General features: G+C 37.1%; 2 protein-coding genes across 2 annotated transcripts; one reads left to right on the top strand and one right to left on the bottom strand.

Annotated features, from left to right (window-relative positions):
* Positions 4,548-10,521, top strand: LOC18792881 (serine/threonine-protein kinase PBL27). The gene is made up of 5 exons (XM_007223096.2): positions 4,548-5,075; positions 5,996-6,192; positions 6,420-6,609; positions 8,756-9,147; positions 9,282-10,521. The coding sequence occupies exons 1-5, from the start codon at positions 4,946-4,948 to the stop codon at positions 9,909-9,911; spliced, it is 1,539 nt and encodes a 512-aa protein (XP_007223158.1). The 5' UTR covers positions 4,548-4,945; the 3' UTR covers positions 9,912-10,521.
* LOC18789607 (ISWI chromatin-remodeling complex ATPase CHR11) lies at positions 11,322-18,541 on the bottom strand. Its single transcript, XM_020555390.1, has 25 exons — positions 18,176-18,541; positions 17,474-17,608; positions 17,259-17,365; positions 16,918-17,030; positions 16,702-16,799; positions 16,335-16,514; positions 16,020-16,241; positions 15,659-15,793; positions 15,289-15,571; positions 15,120-15,193; positions 14,762-14,982; positions 14,573-14,660; positions 14,394-14,487; positions 14,114-14,302; positions 13,957-13,988; positions 13,759-13,832; positions 13,582-13,671; positions 13,419-13,488; positions 13,252-13,306; positions 13,107-13,165; positions 12,861-13,026; positions 12,595-12,773; positions 12,231-12,446; positions 12,009-12,107; positions 11,322-11,920 (listed from the first exon to the last, which is right to left on the bottom strand). Exons 1-25 carry the CDS (start codon positions 18,413-18,415, stop codon positions 11,903-11,905), a joined length of 3,237 nt encoding a protein of 1,078 aa, XP_020410979.1. The 5' UTR covers positions 18,416-18,541; the 3' UTR covers positions 11,322-11,902.

Consider the following 20,689-nt stretch of genomic DNA (forward strand, 5'->3'; position numbering starts at 1 on the left):
AGCCAACCTGAAATTCCAACCTGGGGAAAAAAAAGATACTTCACCTTTATTATATATGCGGCACTTTGTAGCTCCATTTTGGAAAAGCTAGCTAGATAGGCAATATATTCACCTTGTCTATATTGTGTGTTGGAATTGATTCCACGTTATCTTATAATATGCAAAAAATTAACAATCACCAAGCATGAAAAAAAAAAAACATATAGCAATTAATGGGCTCATCGTCAGCATTTTATGTCAACGAGGTCTAGCCTAGTGAAAATAGACTTTGATTTGCATATTAAAGATCTTAGGTTTGAACTCCCATGGTATTTTAGTTGTGTATGTGTGAGAAACCACCCTCCTCTATAATTTAGACTATCGCTTGTACCCAAATAAAAATTTGCTTGCAAAACTCCACGATGGTATATAAAGTTGAAACTTGTAGCAACTTTTTCAAAAAGAGGCTTGGGCTTACGATGAGGTTCGGGTTCAATATGAGCCCCACAATATATTCAAGAGCTACATCATTGGGCTTTTCCCTCAAGACTTAGTCAATGACAACTAAAGTTCTAATTAATGTATGTATAGCTAGGATTAATTTTGATCTCTTGGACTACAGGGGTTTAAGAGATTTGTGGTCACTCACCGTTGGATGTAAATTCAACGGTTCACTCACTCTTGTACTCCTTTTAAAAAACTTTTTTGAACCATTGAATTTACATCCAACGGTGAGTAACCACAAATCTCTTGAATTCCTGTGGTCCAAGAGATCGGGATTGTAGCTAGGATATAGCTTTATGTTTTTTTTCTTTATTCATTGGAAGGGAATGAACTGTTGACCTAGTTTAATCCAGTTAAGATCTTTATATTGAGAGGTAGTTGAGTTTCGACTGCCCGTTTAAGGAAAAGTTAACTCGTTTAAGTTAACAATGCATAACATAATATGTCAGACTATTTAACAAGAAAACATTCTTATATTATTGTAACTTATGTATAAAGACTCCGCATGCAATTAAAGATGATGTAGGATGTTTTCATTGGTGGCATTGGTTGCTTCGTCCCTAATTCAATGTTAGCTTTATTCAGCGAAAAAAGCTAGAAGGGAAAGGAAAGCTAGCAACCCAACGATCATATTAGGCAGATTCTACCAGATAAAACTTATCCTGCTTTTCATGTCATCCATCTGAAGTTCAATGCATATTCAAGAACTTAAAAAGGTACTTGATATCATGTAAAAGAAAGTAAAAGATTATTAGAAGGGCCATTAAGATCAATTCTTCATGTGGGCAGGCCAGTCTTAATTTGAAAAGACATACATTCCCAACTTAGAGTGATCCAAAAGCTGTTACCAATCTACTATTAATAATAGATTAGCTGATTTAATCATGCATTAAGCCACCAGCAAAGACATACGGTAGCTTAATTATGTAGCCAAATAAAAATAAATAAAAATTCTCCTTTGCAAAATTGCACAAATATATTAGTGAAGATTCCAATATCACATCTTCTTTTCCAGTCACTTTGTATAGATTTTCCCAAGGCTAACCAATTAAATTAATTGGGCATTAAGCATCTAGAGCTATGCATAAAGCCTTGATCTTCAGACTCTTTATTCATTCAGATAGATGACAGGAAAATCTATATAAATGTGCTGGCTTTTTATTGTCATTATGCTACACATTTTTATCCTCCAATTAAAGGGATTTTTTTTTTCTTCACATAGAATTAGTATTGGCTTTTGTTTTTTGTTTTTTGTTTTTTTTTATACCTTTTTTTCTTCACATAGGATGTCTTAGATGCTTAGGGAGTGGAGAATGATTAGGTATGTGAGGTAAATAATTTAACGCATATATTATAATTAGGGATGAACATAATTTCTGACCATAGATGCATGTGAAATCAACAACATATTAATGGATCAAATTTGTGTCTGTAAATAATTGAGGCTAGCAAAATTCAAATATTTTAATAGTAAGAAGCCTAGAAAGCCCTAGATTGGTAGGTGCTATTTGGGTTGAAGCAATCGTGTAATGTTTTTGACATTGGCACTTTGATTGTGTAAGTTGGGTGGTCAACTGAGGTTATTGGTTATTACTGGACATGAGCACATGCAATTTGGTGCGTCCCTGCGAAGTCTGCAGGAGCCAAAAGCCTCACAGCCGTAGGAAGTGCCCAATAGACTCAGCTTTTAGCTAATATTATGCCTATGGCATGGATATGGGGGTGCATCTTGGGTTGGGTTGGGTTGGTTTGGGTGGGATATAATCATCTTAAGTTGAAGTTTCAAGTGGAGGGCATATTCCAGATATGTGCCCATTCTCTCGTGGCTCATGGGCATTGCTAAAAGCTCAACATTAAGTTAGTGCTTTAGCCCAATTGTTTTAGGTTAAATTATATAATTAATGCTAACGAGTTCTAATTCAGTAGAAAAAGGGTCTTGACTTGCAGACCAATGATCTCAAGTTCGAACCCTCCCATAACACCTTGGTAATATGTGTATGAGAAATCTCCTTCATTTTTGTAGTTTAGACCATGGCTTGTATTAAAAAAAGATATTAATATGCATTTCTTCATGTGCAATTTATATCCTATGTTAATATATAAAAAGAGATGTAAGATGCTCGTAACTCAAGTAGTTAAGAGCATTTATCTCTGCATTTGAAGTCCTAGGTTCAATTTCCTCTTCCTCTATTATGACTTTGTATATATATCGGTAATACTAGAAGCACCAATTTTATACCAACTTTTTCTTACCGACTAATATGGCATATGACATTATTGATGATCTTAGAACTCCAAACCTGAGACTCGTATCTGGTTTTCCTACGTACTCGTTTCATTATGTCTATTCAGTTTTTTTTATTATGAAGTTTATTTGGGTTGATGAATTTGTATTATTGCTCTTTCTTCTTTGCACTCCAAAAGATACAGAGAAGATATGTCACGGCTCGAGACATCGTAAAAAAAAAAAAGGAACAAAACTAATGTTATGGATTACATAGATGAGTATATCCCTTGCATCGGATTTTTTATTTAAGGTTAAATCTGATGGTGTTCAAAAAAATGGAGTTTAGTTTGTTTTTCCTAAATTTTTCTGCAAAAGTTGTGCGATTATGGTGACGGTACTACAAAGGAGGTTATGGAGGAGCTGTAGAGCGGCAACGGAGGGTGTTCTTAAGTCGTGGCTGCATGAAAGATGTCTATTGAAGATACAAACATATAAAAGTTAATATAAATTAACATAAATTAACCAAATAAAATAAGATAAACAAAATGAAGGATGTAGCATATGACTTGGATTGTCATGTCATATGCTAAGTCAGTTGGTAACAAAAAGTTGGTATAAGAGTTGATGTCCGTAGCATGACCGGTATATATACAAAAATTCTCCTATATAGACATCTACGTTATTATCATGCGAACGCTATGTATTTTGTACTACTCATCTCCGCTTTCCTGCTTGTTTACAATAGCATCTACAAGATAATAACGTGCAGACATCCAGATAAAAGAATAACTATATATATATATAGAAGAAATGAGAAGATAACGACTCTTTTTAGAGTGTTAATAACAACTCCCTTTAATTTAAATGGTAAAAAGTTGAAATTTTTTCAGCCCTTAGACGAAGTCTCTCCTTTTCTTTTTACTGAATTCATTAACACCCCTATTTGTGAAGTGTGAACTCACACTTTACCTTCTCTTGACAAGGTTTTCTTTTTAATATTAATTTTGAGTCAGAGGAATTGGGTTTGTGGTAGGGATGTTAGGCAGTAGTTGTTGGTTTATTTGACTAGAAAATATATAAATAAAAAATAACATAAAATAACAAGCAACTTGTATAATCCTATTGGGCCATTTCAATTCACAGCACACTCTAGAGACTTCCATTGGGCTCGGATTCACCTCCACAACGACAAAAATATTTCATTTTTTATTATTTATAAATAAATAAAATTTGTAGTTTCTTACCAGACAACGTATAAAATATAAAATTTTGTACTGGTATTAGTTTTTTTAATTTTTTTTAAAAATTTGTCAGAAGTGTGTACTGTGCTTCTCTGAGCTCCCCACAAGGTTGGATCAGGCACCATGACGTCATACCTTTTGTCCAAGCCACCCACTCATCTTTCCATCCAACGGCTCACAGCCCAATACCACACACAACAAAATATTCCCTACCGCACCCGATCATCACTCTTCCTTACAAAACACAAAGTCTGAATGTAGTTTTAAGACATGTGTTAAGAATGTCCATCACAAGTGTGTGGAAGCACATCTCCTTGGGAGGCGGGCCCCACTTTTCCGACCGTGATGATGATTATTAGTATTGGTATTAACCCTTGCTCTGGCTGTAATATTTTGACATTCCGAGGGGTAAAAAAAAAAGTTTTAAAAAAAAAGGAAAAAAAAAAGCAAAACCGAAAAAGCATTTTCTTATTTATTTTTTTTCCTTGCTGGTGGCATAAAGCATCTTCTTATTATTCCAAGAGATTACATTACGTATGAGGATTTAGCTCTTAATGACAACATAAATCCATAGTTAAATTCAAAGTTAATCCCCAAGGACTCTTATTATTATTTTCATTATTGTGGGTTTACTTATTTCACATATTTGTTTATTTTTTGTTACTTTATTTTATTTTTTGGGGGCTTCTTTTTCTTTAGTCTTTACCTTCTCTTATTACACACCACATCAGTTTTCTTCGATTTGTTGATCTGCTTCTCAGACATGTTGGTCTCGATCTTTCTCTTAAATGGCCACTGGGGATCCTAGAGAGAGAGAGGGAGGGTGAGAAAGAGGGACAGAGAGACAGAGTGGGTGAATTTGAATTTTGATTGGAATTGTGATATGGGGTTGTGTGTATGGAGAAGAAGGTAGGTAATGACTGATGAATGATTGTGAAAAGTTTTGAGCTTTGTGGGGCTTTGTTGGGTGGCTTTGATTTGCTTGGACTTTGATATGGGTGGGTGCTTTCCTTGTTTTGGATCATCCAACAAGGAGGGTAGTGGTGTAAAGGAAGTGACCAAGAAGGACTCAGTTAAAGAAGGCTCAGCTGCTCAGTCTCACCATGTTACAAGAGTTAGCTCAGGTGAATTTTTTTTCTCCAATTTTTTTCACAACTGTTTCTGGGTTTTCTTTAGTTTTGGTTAGTCTGATTACTGGGTTTCTTATGGTTGTGCTGAATTTTGTAAATTTATGGTGTTTTTGGAATTCTTCTGATGGTGGGTTTCTGGTGGAATTTTTTATTATGTTGATCTGATGCGTCTATGGGGGTGGTCCTTTCTTTCTTTTTTTGGTTGGTTTTCTAATTGGGGTTTTCATGCTTTCTCTGTTAGAGTGATTCCTTGTTTGTGGATTTTCTTGTTTGGACTTTAACTTGATGGAGTTGCGAATGGATCATTCCTAGAGATCTGCAATTAATTTCTGAAGTATCAAGCATTTTGCTTTCTTTTGATGACGTTTCTGTTCATTCTTGAACTGCCAAATGTGTGAGAAAGAGTTTCTAATAAGTGAGGTGAAAGCTTTAATGGAACAACCAAAATTTAAAACAGAAAACTTTTTTCTTTTCAGATGCTGTGAACCTCTGTATACAATTTAGAATCTATATTAGGTGAAATGTTTAAGCTTTAAATTAACATGGTCTTTGGAATCACTACCATAGCAATTTCTGTGTAAAATACAGACTACAGTACTGGTTTGGATTACTTGTCCAGCACAGGACATCCAACAAATGTGTTATGCGATATTATAGTGGACATATTGGAGTAATCATCATTTTCAATGATTTGATTGTACTATGTTTGCTTGTATATTTTGCTTTAGAAAACATAAAGGCCATTGCCATCTCACTTCTTGTTTTTTTTTTCCCATTTTTATAAACGTCCATTAGGCTACTGAATATTTTCAAGAAATTCAGGGAAGATTTTATGTTGGATCTGTGTATTTTAGTTTCATTGTTAACCAAAACACCTTTTTAACATCTTTGTTCCTTTTGCATAATTTTTGCAGACAAAAAATCTCGAAATGGTTCTGATCATAAGAAAGAACCAGCTATTCCAAAAGATGGACCTACGGCACACATTGCTGCACAGACATTTACTTTCCGGGAGCTCGCAGCTGCAACAAAGAATTTTAGGGCAGAATGTTTATTGGGCGAAGGTGGTTTTGGACGTGTCTACAAAGGTCGATTGGAGAGCACAGGACAGGTAGGTTGATTGGTTGAAAATGAAATGAGAATCATCATCAAAGCATGTTTTGAGTATTGCCTCTGAGTCATTTATCCTATCTGTAAGATTTAGATCTTATTCAGCATATTCCACATCATTCTACATTTTGCTTTTCCAAAGATCCCAGGGGTATGGTGGTGATTGATACGCTCAAGCCATATCTACTCCATGATGGATCTCTTTACTTTGGAATAATTTGTTTCCAGGTAGTTGCTGTGAAACAACTTGACCGGAATGGCCTTCAAGGAAATCGAGAATTTTTGGTGGAGGTTCTTATGCTTAGCCTTCTGCACCACCCAAACCTTGTCAACTTGATTGGCTATTGTGCTGATGGGGATCAACGCCTCCTTGTTTATGAGTTTATGCCTTTGGGATCCTTGGAAGATCATTTACACGGTCAGATTGAATTATTCCCATAGAAAAGATAGAGACTTTTACTTTATTTAATGGTGATGCACCTTATACAATGTACGCGTTAAATACATATTCTGGATAACTAGTTCTGCATGTGTAAGTCCTAAAATGTTAGTTACTTTACGTGATCTTTTGAATTTGCAATAAGCTGTTAGGGATTGCTTTTATGGCAACATTTCTCACATGAAACATGAGTTAATCAGGGGTTCAGCAAAAGCATTGTGCATAGTAGTGAAAACTCAGTTGTTTCCTTTAGAATATATGAAGTATATACATACTTTGTGTTGTGTCGTCATGTTTTGTGTATGGTACGTGTCTGTTTGATGGCTGTCTTAAAAAATGTAAGAGCTATTGTGGCCTGTGAATTGAGTTATTTGATGGGGGTTTGCAGTCAAAAGTACTAATTAATTGACATCACCGAAGTAATGTTGCATTAGTCAAGAAAATTAAATGCCTGTCAGGCATTATCTAGGAGTTCCTAACAAAAATTATCTGGGAGCTGAAGCTTTTTAAGGTATACAATGTCAAGAAGTTCTATCACGTGAGTTAGTATTCTGCAAATAGGTTACCATCAGTGAAGTAGATGGGAGTGCTGATGATTAAATTAACATAATTAGTGATAGTGGATGGTTTTTAGCTTTCGCCAAGTCAAAAAAAAAAGAATCATGACGTAGTGAACTATTGATTAACGGTTTCTGCTATTTCATTGACCATCATACAATGTTTTACCCGACTCTGTTATGTTTATCATTAGTGAGATTGGATGTCCTTCCTACTTGGAAAATGTAATTAAAGTTTATTGGGGAATTCCAATTTAGAAAAACTACTGATGACCAATGATTGTTGGAGAAGACGTGGAAAATCTTCACTATTATAAGTTCTCAAATCTAGCTTCCTAGCTACTCTTTGGCCTATGATTGTATGGCTCTTATTTTGGTTCATTACGTTCATGGGACATTGTGTGTTTCTGTTGTAGTTCTAGGCTTGGTTTGTATGGTCGAAATTCCAAATTTCATCTTTTTCATATTTTTCAATCCATGTACTGTTTAAATTGGGGATACTAGAAGACTAGGAAGGGCATCACTTGAATGTACATTGGGACTATGGTCCTAAGAAAAGCAGTACTGAGATGTACACGGGATATGTACAGAAGCCCTTTATGTAAAGCTGACATCCTATTGATGTTGATTCCAATTTAGAGGAAGCTGTTTATCTAGTCACCACTTTGTTGTAGAAGAAAGAAGGGGAGGAATCTTCACCTAGTCACCACTTTGTCGGGCCATGAGATAGGGGTGAGGGGGAAAAGATCTAAATAGTATGGAGAGGTGATTAGATTCAAGTTCAAGGAAAAGGGCCCTCAAATTAGTATTGGAACAGGAAAATAAAGTTTGAAAAGGCCCTGAATGAAGCTAAGCTGAAAAAGGGGTTTGGCAATTCCCAAGTTGTTAGAATCAAGACTCTAACTCAATTTATCTTTCTCCAAAGATGTGGACTGCTTCCCTAATAAAGTCTTGTGTGGGTCAACTACCCATACCTGGGTTCAAGTTTACCAAGGATCTCTAGGAAACCTTTCTCAGTGCTAACAAGTGAACAACTAAACACTGCTCGGTGAAAGAAATACTGTATTAACCAGAAAATGTTGACATGAGACAGTAAATAATATAAACAGAATTCTTTAGATGAGTAATTTGAAGGCTACTGGCCTTTTCTGCAAACATGATAATTACTTTTGCCATATCTAGTATACGAAATGAAGAATACAAGTCAATGATCGCATAGAAGAATGCCCACACATGCCTACATTTCATATATGTATAGAGCACTTCATGGACAAGTGATGTCAATGTCATACCGTGAATACATAGCGATCTAAGTCATAATTACTTAATGTACTGAGAAGCATCTGTAATTATTTTGCTTAATCATATCACCAAAACTTCAAGATTGTAATTTTGAAAATGCTTAAGAGCCTAATTTTAAAATTTTGCAGTATGATTATCTGTATTTTCCTTGAGCAACTTATTATACCCTCAAATCTCTTAGTTACTCAAGTAAAAGTCTGAAGTTTGTGTTGTGCGTGTATAATTTCTGTAAATTACCCAGATTGCTTTTCTTTTACTGTTTTCAGATTTTCCGTCGGACAATGAACCCCTGGACTGGAATACAAGAATGAAGATTGCAGCTGGTGCAGCTAAGGGGTTGGAGTATTTGCATGATAAAGCAAACCCTCCCGTCATATACAGAGACTTGAAATCATCCAACATCCTTCTTGATGAGGGCTTTCACCCGAAGTTATCTGATTTTGGACTTGCAAAACTAGGTCCTGTTGGTGACAAGACACATGTCTCCACGCGTGTGATGGGGACATATGGCTACTGTGCTCCAGAATATGCTATGACCGGCCAACTCACTTTGAAGTCTGATGTCTACAGTTTTGGAGTGGTCTTCCTCGAACTTATTACAGGGCGAAAAGCCATTGATAATACCAGAGGTCATGGAGAGCATAATCTTGTTGCATGGGTAAGTATTCATTTATCATTTGAGAATTTTTTGCATCGTCAGCATTTATCTAGTTAACTTTTCATGGATTCACTTGAAGCAAAGGTTTCCCTTTTTTTGTTTGTCTTTCCATTTTTTGGCTCTTTGGTTTGCAGGCACGGCCACTTTTCAAGGATCGTAGGAAGTTCCCAAAAATGGCTGATCCACTATTGCAAGGCCGTTACCCAATGCGAGGGCTTTACCAAGCTCTTGCTGTTGCAGCCATGTGTTTGCAGGAACAAGCGGCTACAAGGCCTCTAATAGGGGATGTTGTGACGGCTCTCACATACTTAGCCTCTCAAACATATGATCCAAACTCAGCCAGTGGTCATAGTAACAGAGTTGGTCCATCTACTCCTAGGCACAAGGACGAACGAAGGAACATGGCAGATGGACTGGATAGCCCAGATGAACCTGGACGTGGTGGGCGGCATGGTTCCCCTTCTACGCATAAAAACTCACCCGATTACAGAAGGAGAGAATCCAACAGGGACTTGAATACTGGCGTAGAATTAGGGAGGATTGAAACTGGCACAGGGTCTGGGAGAAGGTGGGGTTTAGATGGGTTAGAGCGACAAGAGTCTCAGAGAGACAGTCCAGTGAGTGCTGGGAGAGCAAGGGAAACTCCAAGAAATCGTGATCTAGATAGAGAACGTGCAGTGGCTGAGGCAAAGGTTTGGGGTGAAAATTGGAGAGAAAAGAAGCGAGCAAATGCAATGGGTAGCTTTGATGGTACAAATGAGTAAATGCACCAACATTCCAAGCAAATTTTTCTATCACCTTCTGAGGGAAAAAAAAAAGTGTTGTTAGGTTCTGGGGCTCATTGTTGATGAAAGAGAAATTGCGAGAGGTAGATCATCCTCTACGATCTTGGTTTCCATCTTCACCAAGGGAATAAGTGTCCTTTCATCGTCCGGCTTTGGCTATTGTTTGCTTGTCATATGTCATTCTTGTAGTTGAGTATGGAAACTGAATGCTTGGGTATTGTGGTAAAAGAAAAACAGTAAGAGAAAGGGAGGTATTGGAGGAAGGGGGTAGATTCACGATTTCGGGGGATTTACTCGTGTGGCCCCAAAGCGGAATGGTTGTATGGAACATATTCATCTTTGTATTTATGTTCTGATGCTCATATTACAGGGAGAGTCAGGACGATGTGTAATTTTTGCCCCATATATTAGCCTGTTGTAAGTGGGGGAATTAGTGGGTTTGGTTTGGATGTCGTTACATCTTTGTACTCATACAATCTCATGTATGGATTTCTGAGTCATGTTTTCGGCCTATACAGAAACGTTTGATCCGATTGTTCTCCATGTAAATTTCTCTCCTTATCAAAGCTATTTTCCAAATGTTTTTGAAGTCTTCAATGTTCAAGTGCAAAAAAGAAACAAAAAAATCCTATTGCAAAATATTGGCTTTCATACTATGTAAAGCTACATCCATTCATCATCCTCTTCTTTATGTCATGACATTCGTTCGTTCGGCATGGACCCAAATTGAAGAAATATGTATCGATAATGTGTCGAAGCATTTTTTTTATTGGCATATTATCGACAATGATATTGTCACTTTATTAGTATCAGTCTGCAACATCTGTATAAGAATAATTGATTTTTTTATTTTTTTTATTTTGCCAAAGTTAGAAAAGAGAAAGAGATTTCTCTCATGTAGAGTTCGAATCCAAGACCACTGATCTACATGTTATTGTACTTTTCTATTGGACTAGCCTCTATTAGTGTAGGAAGAATTGATTTATAGATGGTACATTTACAACCTCAATGATAAGACAGTTGAAGTTGAGCATCCATAAAGCCTAGGGCTCAAGAAAAATACGGGAAATGGCGTGCAGGTGGACAACAGAATTGCAACCACTCGTACAGCCTAAATGCCAACCACCAGGCAAACAAGATATCTACTCCCCAGTAGCTAATAATCATAACACGACATGAAACCAATGAAAGCCAATCTGCATGTCATTTTACCGCAATAAATGACGTTACAAAGTACCATAACTAGGCCCACACTAAAAGAAAAATTAATAAATTAATAATAAATAAATAAATAAATCCTCGGGCTACTTTCGATGAGACTTTCGAAGATGCTTCTACAATTTCACTTCAGTTGGGTAAATCTAAAACAGCTACTACTGCTCACAAATGGGACAAAAGTAACTTTGTATTTTACTTTCTACCCACTGCTGGAAAATATTTACTGCAAGTACATATTGGAATGTATTTCAAACTCCAATTTGCTCAAAGTACTCACTTGAAAAGTATTGAGATACTGTCCCCAACATCTGATATTCTGACGATCCATGAATTTTTGTGACAAATTCAAAAACAATTCTAGTGCAAAGGAAAGGAGTTCGAACTCAGGTGCAATGGGGTGGGCACACTTCCTTGACCATCTGACAATTCATGATTTTTCCTAACATATAATGTCACAACACAAAACACTAGCAATTACCCAAAAATATACATCTCATTAAATGACCTAATAGTAATATTCCTGGTGTCCAAAACATTGGGGGTAAATCAGTACTAGGCGCTATTCGTTTTTACAGCTTCATAATTTGGTTAAGCCTTCCACTCCACCACTACTGTTGAGATCACGGGTAATGTTGAACCCTGATCGTGATCCCAAAAACATCGGGGGAAAATTAATATATAAAAAGAAAAACCTAAACTCTGGCATCCATGCTTCCAAGTCCCTTAAAATATCCTGATCGTCAATTTTTATATCATTTTCTCCTCTTTCCCTGCAACCAAAAAAAGAAACATAACTTGCTTCAGTTATTCTAGCCATCAACCGACATAAATTACTCTGCAACTAGAAATGAAGCATACCGAGACATAATCATCCATAGTTAACTGCTTCCTCTTCTTTCCAGAAGTCGGGCTCTCAGTCGGCTGCCTACCCATGGCACGCTTTGATGGTGTCATGCTCTGACACAAAACATGATACATAATAATATGATAATGCATTCACCAATTTGGCAATAACTAGACCGCAAACATAACAAAAAAGAACAAATGTGTATAGGTTGGGGTAGGGAACACAGATCAAACCTTAGCAAGCTTCTTCTCTTTGCGGGCTTGTCTCTCCCTCTCGTCATATTCTTGGTTCTCTTTCTCCACCAATCTTATTAATGTATCACACCTCCTAGCAAGTTCCTGAGTTGTGCGAGACTTCACAAACCAATCAAAACGAAACAAGGGTGACGTGCGAAATGCTGCCTTCAACTCATCCCAGTTCCCATATCCGAGCTTGTGAACCATGCATATCTGCATTGAGCAATAGACACGAATAACCAGGTAATGGACATCAAATATTGGCAGTTAGTATAAAATAAATGAACAACCAGGTAATGGACATCAAATATTGGCAGTTAGTATAAAATAAATTTTTTATAAAGATATTTTCAAATTGTACCATGAAACGATCACATTCTTCATTGTACAACTTCCCCTTGTTCTGACCATACTGGATCTTCAGTTCCAGCCATGGATTCTTGTAACGATCCAACTTCTTCCCAATAGCTTTCATGATCTCATCTTTCCGGGAAATCCTAGCCTCTCCTCTTTCAATGTTCTTAATGATTCTATCATAATCTGGAAGCATCAATTGAGTCAACAAGTTAGATTTAAAGGCTACATTCTTTACCTAACGCAACAGCAAAATGGTTGGACATTACTAACCATTTAACTCCTTGTATCTTTCTTTAAAAGCCTTTGCATATCTTTCAACTTCCTCCTCTGTTTTCCCCTCCATCTCGGCAGCAATGCTTTTTATGTCATTTCGGCCATACTTCTCACAGGCCCTAATGAATGTATTGAAATCTCTTCTACTCCAAGAAGAGAAACCCTGAAATTCACCAATAATAAAACTCAATAAAGAAAACCTAGATGAGAACCTCATCTGCAGCATATATTCAACAGACTTACCTCTTCTAACAGACGTTCCTTTTCTTCCACCTCTTCAGCAGTCAATGGATCCCCGACTTCTAAACATTCAATACCCAGTTAGCAAATGGAATAGCAGAAAGCAGATCAGCACATGGGGACAATTCATATGGAAAACAATAAGTACCTTCTGGTTCATCCACCTCTATTGTGTCTTTCACCTGATTCTTTTGATGTGTTTGCTGAGAATTTTTCATCAAAAAGATAAATAAATAGTTTGCAAAGCAATAACTCTCAAACCATAAATTGTTGCAGCTAAAATAGAAAGGAAAATGAGAGTTCACTTATACACACCATGAGGTAGCGTACTTCCTTTTCATACAGCTCACTGAGCCTCTGTGTATTAAAAAATTGGAAATCATGTCTGATAAAGGAAAGAAGAGATAATATTATCAAACATTGATAAGAGAACACAACACAGATGAAAATCAGTAAGCAGCCTTCAAGAGGTGCTTACAATTGAGGCATGCGTGGAATTCGAGGCTCTTTTGGTTTTGCTGGACCACCTTGGCGCATTGTTTGCTTAAAATATTCTGACTCCGAGTAACTAACAGTGAAAGCACAAAAATTCATGCTTCAGAAACTAAATGAAATTAATACACAACTAAAGAGGCAGACAAGTAAAACCCCTTACTTGCGCTTCCTCTCTCTTTTTGGTGGCTCAATCCAGTTGTCGCTAACAATTTTCTTGAAGTCGAGCTTCTCATCCTTCATCAAGTAAAAAGATGCACACATAAGATGGCCAATAAATTTCAAATATGGGCCATAAGACTATGGTAACATAAATCAAATATACTATAATAATTGATAAAAATACAAAAACATTCTCTACCTTCTCATCATCAAAGTCATACAATTCAGCAGCTGCAGAAACAGGATTGAAATAAAATTTTGAATTTCCCTTTTTGACATTGTCAATTGCAAGAACAAAAATATAATCAAATGGATAAAACTAAATGCCAAGAACTTTTCAACATTGGTAAACATACTATCATCCATCTTAAATTTTATAGCATCTTCAGTAAATTTCTTCATCTTTGCATCAAGCTCAGCAGTTGCCTCTTCTCCTTTAGCAATGATTCTATCGATGTCCTCATCAGTAATTGTACTGTCCTTGGAGCTGAAAACCATTTCAGCACCAAACCTCACCATTTGAAGTAACTCATCTTTATTAACAGCTGCATCCAAGAATAAAATGTTAGGGAATAAATTTGTGTTTCATATATGCATTTTAAAGGAGGGATATCTTGAAGAAATCGTGTTGCTCACTTTTTTGCTCTGCTAATCTCCCTTGTTGAATCACCAAAGCATCAAGTGCAAGCTTTTTATAAGCCCTCTCAATCACTTTCTCCTCAATAGTATACTGTTCGAAAATTAAAATCATTTTCTGATAAAGAAGTGCAAGCATTGCATAGCTGGAAATGTATCATAACAGGACACGTTCATACCTCAGTGCAGAACCGGAACACTTGAACTTCTTTCTTTTGACCAATCCTGTGAGCACGGTCTTGTGCTTGCAAATCAACTTGAGGGTTCCTATAACATGTCACATGCATTATCAAACAGTAGAGGTATAGGCATGCAGACAGAAGAACAATAATCACTACCACTATAATGAAAAAGCTGCAGATGCTTACCAATCGCTATCATAAAGAATGACAATATCTGCAGTAGCAAGATTAATACCAAGTCCTCCAGCTCTGGTTGATAGCAAAAAAACAAATTTCTCACTTCCAGGCTTATTAAAGGCATCAATGGAAGCATCACGATCTTCTCCACCAGTATTTCCATCAATCCGACAATACAGGTAGCCCCGAAACATTAAATAATCTTCAAGAATATCTAGCAGCCTTGTCATCTGATATTAAAACCAAAAACCAAAGGACACAGATGAGATATAATATCTCTGGGCATGCACAGCAACATAAATGCTTACAAGCATTCACAGGAATTCATACCAATACTCAATAAATGATTTTACAGAATGGAACAAACCTGTGAAAATATTAAGACCCTAGAATCACGTTCTTTTAACTTTGGAAGCAACTTATCCAAAAGAACCATTTTGCCTACAATGGAGATTTAAAGTAAGGATGAGTTAAATGACCATCGACCAACCAATAAGCATCCATGAGATCAATGGCTCACAAAATGTTAAGCTTACCAGCATTTGTGATAAGATGGTCTCCAGTTGTATAAGGAGGCCCAGGCTCAGCACCTTGAAAAAGATATGGATGATTGCAGCATTTACGAAGCTGCATTGCTATGTTCAGAAGGCGCTTACGTTCTCCGCCAGCATTAACAACTTCAAGATCTTTTTGCAGTAAAGCCCTGTAGTACTGTTTTTGCATTTGTGACATGCCCACTTTGAGTATGGTTTCCTTTTTCGGAGGCAAACCTTTCTCAACATCTGACTTCAACCTTCGGAGAAGAAATGGCCGAAGGACCTTAAAACACACATAAATCAAGTGAGATACTGTAATGATAAAAGCAGGAGCCACAATACTAAACAATTGAGAATATTTTAGGCCTACCTTATGAAGCTGTTGAACAACCTCCTGCTGGTCATTTTCACCAGAAATTTGAAACCATTCATCAAAAGTTTCTGCAGAACTAAATATCTCGGGCAGAAGAAAGTTAAGCAGAGACCATAGTTCATGGAGATTGTTCTGCAAGTTGACGCAGCAAAAAAAAGGTCAAGAATCCTTACAGCAATCCGAAATTCACAGAAAGAAATATTGTTGCTACTTCAAAAGAGCAAGACAGACTGAATTGAACGCAGGTTACCCTCCGAAAGTTATATAGAGGAAAAAGAGATTAGGAACTTTCACGTGAATGCAAGATAAGCATGCTTAAAGCATCAGCATAGCATGTCCCTAATATCACAATTGATACCTGAAGTGGTGTGCCCGTAATTAGAAGGCGGAAATTGGTATTATACAGCCTCATAGTTTTTGAAAGCAGTGAATTCTCGTTCTTGATTCGATGGGCTTCGTCAATGATTATATAGCGCCAGCTAAAACGGCGTAGGCAAGTCTTCTCTTTGATGGCCATTTCAAAACTTGTAACACAGACATCAAAATTTCCCGCAACCAGCAGGTCCTCACGTATATGCTTCTGCAAGATTTAGAAAGTAATGAAATATTGGGCAGAGTATAAACCAAAATATAAATACGACTCACTCATACAAACGAAGCCAGAATGACTTACTCTTTCATCAGGATTACCAAGAAACTTTACAGCACGCAAGGTGGGGCAGAAACGCCGAATCTCATTCATCCAGTTTCCAAGTGTTGACTTTGGAGCAACTACCATATGAGGGCCAGTTATCCCTCTAAACTCATGCAGGTATCCCAACAAGGAGATGGTTTGCAATGTTTTACCAAGCCCCTAATGGAAGAGAACAAAAAACATTTATCACTACCATAGCCTACCAAAGTAAAATATCCCTCATGTAATAACATTAAAAACAGAATGACAAAGGCACATTGCAACTCGAAAACAAAACTTAAATACCCAAACCAACACGGGGAAGAAAGGACAGAGTCAACCCTAAAAGACACAATTCAATGCTTACCATTTCATCTGCGAGGATTCCATTTATACCATTTTCGTAGAGTCGTATGAGCCAATTCAACCCAGCAAGTTGGTAATCCCTCATCTTCCCCTGAATGCCTACAAAAAAGGAAAAGGAAAAAGCAAGGGTTCAACTTTAAGCTGCACCTGAACTGTGAAGTTTGTCATTTAAAAAAAAGCCTTCAGAAAACAACTAAATTTAAGAGAAATCTCTCACAAGAAGGTTGTGTCAACAGCCGTGTGGTTCCAGTCCCAGACAAACCATCTTCTTCCTCCTTAAGGCATTCTTCATCTTCTTCCTCTTCAGTTATTTTTGAAGCATGGCGACCTCTAATTTGTGTGAAAAAGGAAGAAAGCACCAGTAAGAACATTTAAAAAATTCATTCATGCAACAATAGTAACCCATTAAAGGCATTCATCCTACTTTTTGGAGCCTCGGACACTCTAGCGTTCCCATTCATTTCTTCAAGGTAAATAAAAAGCCAGCGACAATAATCAATAACCCAATACAGTAAGAATTAAGAATATGCAATACTCTTAAATGGTTGTTGAACTTACTTTCCCTTCACTTTCTTCTGGGATGCAGATTGATCACTTTTGGCAAAATGGGCAAATAACTCTGTTTGCTGCAGAAGATACTTCAACCGCCCCTTCCCCTTGTTGTTCTGTCATTAAACCAACAACGACGGAATCAGCTACCTTAAAACACAGACTATAAATATCCAATACCAAGTAAACTCAGCCAACCATATTAGCCCTTCCAACATACTCACCATGTCAGCATCAATGGCTGCATTTTGCGTATCCAAAATTTCCTGAACCTTTTGCTTCTTCATTTGTTGCATATCTCTAAGCCTGGCCTTTTCACGTTTTCCAATTTCAGCATTACTCAAATTAGTGACGTCATCCTGCAAGACGATCATGCAAAAGAGTACATGAGGGAAGAAAAGGTGCACCCAAATGGTTTGGAGTTTACAGCACCAAACCTTGAAGAGTCAAACTCAATTAAACATGACAATGACAATGACAATGATTATCAACCAAAAGAAAAGTAATTTAGAGAAATTTCAGAAGAAATATCCGGTAAAGCCAACCAAAAATCAACCACTAGCATCGGTCTCTCAGCTTTCATATCCGAAGATACAGTAAACGTCTAAAGAAACTTGTTTTTACCCTCCTTTACTCAGCTTTAGCTTCGAAACAAAGGACCACCATGCAAAACATAGAAATGGAGATAAATCATATAAAAACCCGGATCCTAAGTATTCGTTTCTCTCCTTCCTTCGCTATTCTTCTGACCCCAAAAGGGGCAAAAGTAACCAATCCCTAGACCACCAAAACCCTAGCGCAAAAGTTCCCTAAAATAAATTAAACAACCCAGTACACACAAGCATAACCGAACTCAGATCCAACAAAACGACACCCCAAAGCACCACCACAGAAGCTGCCGCAAAGGCAGAATAGTAAATGCGTACCTCATCCTCCTCAAAGCCGTCATCGCCGTTCTCATCGGCAGCCACGTCATCGTCTGAGCCAGGGGAGGCGTCGCCGGCGGCGGCCTCGTCGTCGTCAGAATCAGCGGAGCGAGCCACGGCCTCGAGCTCCTCCTCGTCCACCTCCTCCTCCTGGTCATTGATCGGGTCCTCCTCGGACGAATTGGAGCCGTTGGATAGGGCTTCATCGGACGACACCTGCGGCTTCGAGGCTCTCGCCATGGTTCTTTTCTCAGATCGAGGGTTTCGTAAATGGAAAAAGAGGAGACGCTCAGGAGGAGAGAAGGACCGACTTTAAATTTTAGAATTTAGAAGGCATTTAGCGAAAATAATGAAAAATTGAAAAATACGAGAGAGTGAGGTGCGCTTGGGGGTGGATTATTAAATAATTGCGTTCGTAGCCGTCCGATTTGGAAATGTGAGATGTGCGGTTTAGAATGGCGTTTGGGGGAGAGGGAGAAAAGTGAGAATTTCCCGCCAATAATAAGGAAACGTGATTTCCCGCTCGTGTGTAATTGGGTTGGTACTCCGGGTCATTGGGTCGGGCACCCGTAGGCTTATCGGCTCGAACCTTCATCTTTTTTGGGTCGTAAATGCGCTTCAAATGGGTTTGCTTTCCTGTGGGTTTGTGTGAGGCTGCAATGATTTTTTTATTTATTTTTTATTTAAATATACAAGGGACGGAATATTAGAGAGGGGGGAATAGAACTTAGAACATCAAATATAGGATTAAATGCTTTTAATCACTTTCAAAATGTCCTCATAAAGATGTATATAAAAGGAAGATGAAAATCTGTATTGTGTCTAATTGCATGTTCCTTCATTAATTAAATTATCCACTCTTTTTAGAATATATATTTGCATTTGTGTGTCACATAAGAATGCATAACTCCATTATTAAATTAAAAATATTGGAGGAAATTAAAAATATCAAGGTGAGAAACATACTTCTAGAAATTATATTGAAATTCCTTATTAGAGGCGGCCCATGGCATGTGCGACCATACAAAGCCCCCAAAATTTAGGGGCCTCCAAATATTTTTATAAGTCCAACATTATATTATATATTTTGTGCTACTTTTTGTTCTAAGCAAATTTTGATTCCAAAATATTATTTTTTGTTCCTAATGGGCAGATTTTTGTTCCAAGCATTAACAAATTAAAAACAAAACTCGTGAGTCGTGCGTGCGTGCGTGCGTTCGGTGTCTCTCATTGCTATTCCCAAATCGCTTTTCTTTCATTTGGCCCAAATTCACTTCTTCCCAACTTCTTCTTGACTCTTCATTCCAAAAACAAATTCTTCTTTACTCTTTGGCAAGGCAAAAGGCTTGCTGGTGCTATGCATCTCTCTCTCTCTCTCTCTCTCTCTCTCTCTCTCTCTCTCTCTCTCTCTCTCTCTCTCTCTCTCTCTCTCTCTCTCTCTCTCTCTCATTTTAGAATTTAGAAATTATGTGTTGCATTTGGAATTAGCCATCATATGATTGCAAGTAGAAACCTAAAAAATCAGGTGAATCTCTATCCCTAATTTGTCAATGCTTTTCATATATTGTTTTTGTAATTATTTTACCAAACTTTATGTTTTATGAAAATCAGGTGAAACCATCAAAATCAGATGAAAGCTGCAAAAATTAGGTTCTATTGTCTTTTCGTTTGTTTGTTATAATGTGTGTTATATTGCTATATTAGAAAAATGTTTAAAAGAAAACACTCATCTGGATATAGAAAGCGCCAACAAAATAGAAGAGTTGAAGAATTAACTCAATCTCAAAGAGGTGCTCTTGATAAATTCATTATTAAAGAACCACAAGGTTGAGTTGAAAATCTTGAAAATGTAGATTATGATGAACAGGCTAATGAAAATATGGAAAACTTAGGTCATGCTCATGTTGAAAATGATAATGTAATCAATGAGGAGGAACAACCAAGTCAATCTATTCCTAGATATTTACGATCCTAGGACTTAGGATGGTCTAGATTCAAAATCAAGAGATGAGTTATTGGCAAATGGTCCAAGAAGAGATCTATCAATTGAGAAGGGACCTAGTGATAAATTTTCTAGACATTTATCCTCAACGTTTTACACTTATTTATCAAATGGAGATAAGTATGATAGGGAATGGCTGGTGTATTCCAAGCATTTGGATAAGGTGTTTTGCTTTTGTTGCAAGTTTTTTAATAAGAGCCCAAAAATAAACTCATTAGCTAATGAGGGGTTTAATGATTGGGTACACCTTAGTGTGAGACTTAAAGAACACGAAACAAGTGGTGAACACATGATTAACATGAACACTTGGATTGATTTGAAAATGAGATTGCAAAAAAATGTTACAATTGATAAACATGTTCAACAGCTTATTAATAAAGAGAAAGAACATTGGAAGGGTGTATTAATAAGAATAATAACTGCTATAACATATATTGGCAAGTATAACTTGGCATTTTGTGGAAAGAATGAGAGGATTCATGAAGATAGCAATGGAAATTTTTTGGACTTAA

Source organism: Prunus persica, chromosome G1 (genome assembly GCF_000346465.2).
Source record: "Prunus persica cultivar Lovell chromosome G1, Prunus_persica_NCBIv2, whole genome shotgun sequence".
Taxonomy (NCBI): Eukaryota; Viridiplantae; Streptophyta; class Magnoliopsida; order Rosales; family Rosaceae; genus Prunus; species Prunus persica.

Excerpts from the sequence above, each read along its gene's own strand:
- LOC18789607 (XM_020555390.1), bottom strand. The coding sequence starts at position 18,415 with ATGGCGAGAGCCTCGAAGCCGCAGGTGTCGTCCGATGAAGCCCTATCC. Across the intron at positions 16,242-16,334 it reads TTGGTAATCCTGATGAAAGA|AAGCATATACGTGAGGACCT; the intron begins GTAAGTCATTCT and ends TAAATCTTGCAG. Across the intron at positions 15,572-15,658 it reads TTGTTCAACAGCTTCATAAG|GTCCTTCGGCCATTTCTTCT; the intron begins GTAGGCCTAAAA and ends GTGTGTTTTAAG.
- LOC18792881 (XM_007223096.2), top strand. The coding sequence starts at position 4,946 with ATGGGTGGGTGCTTTCCTTGTTTTGGATCATCCAACAAGGAGGGTAGT. Across the intron at positions 5,076-5,995 it reads TGTTACAAGAGTTAGCTCAG|ACAAAAAATCTCGAAATGGT; the intron begins GTGAATTTTTTT and ends TAATTTTTGCAG. Across the intron at positions 9,148-9,281 it reads AGCATAATCTTGTTGCATGG|GCACGGCCACTTTTCAAGGA; the intron begins GTAAGTATTCAT and ends TTTGGTTTGCAG.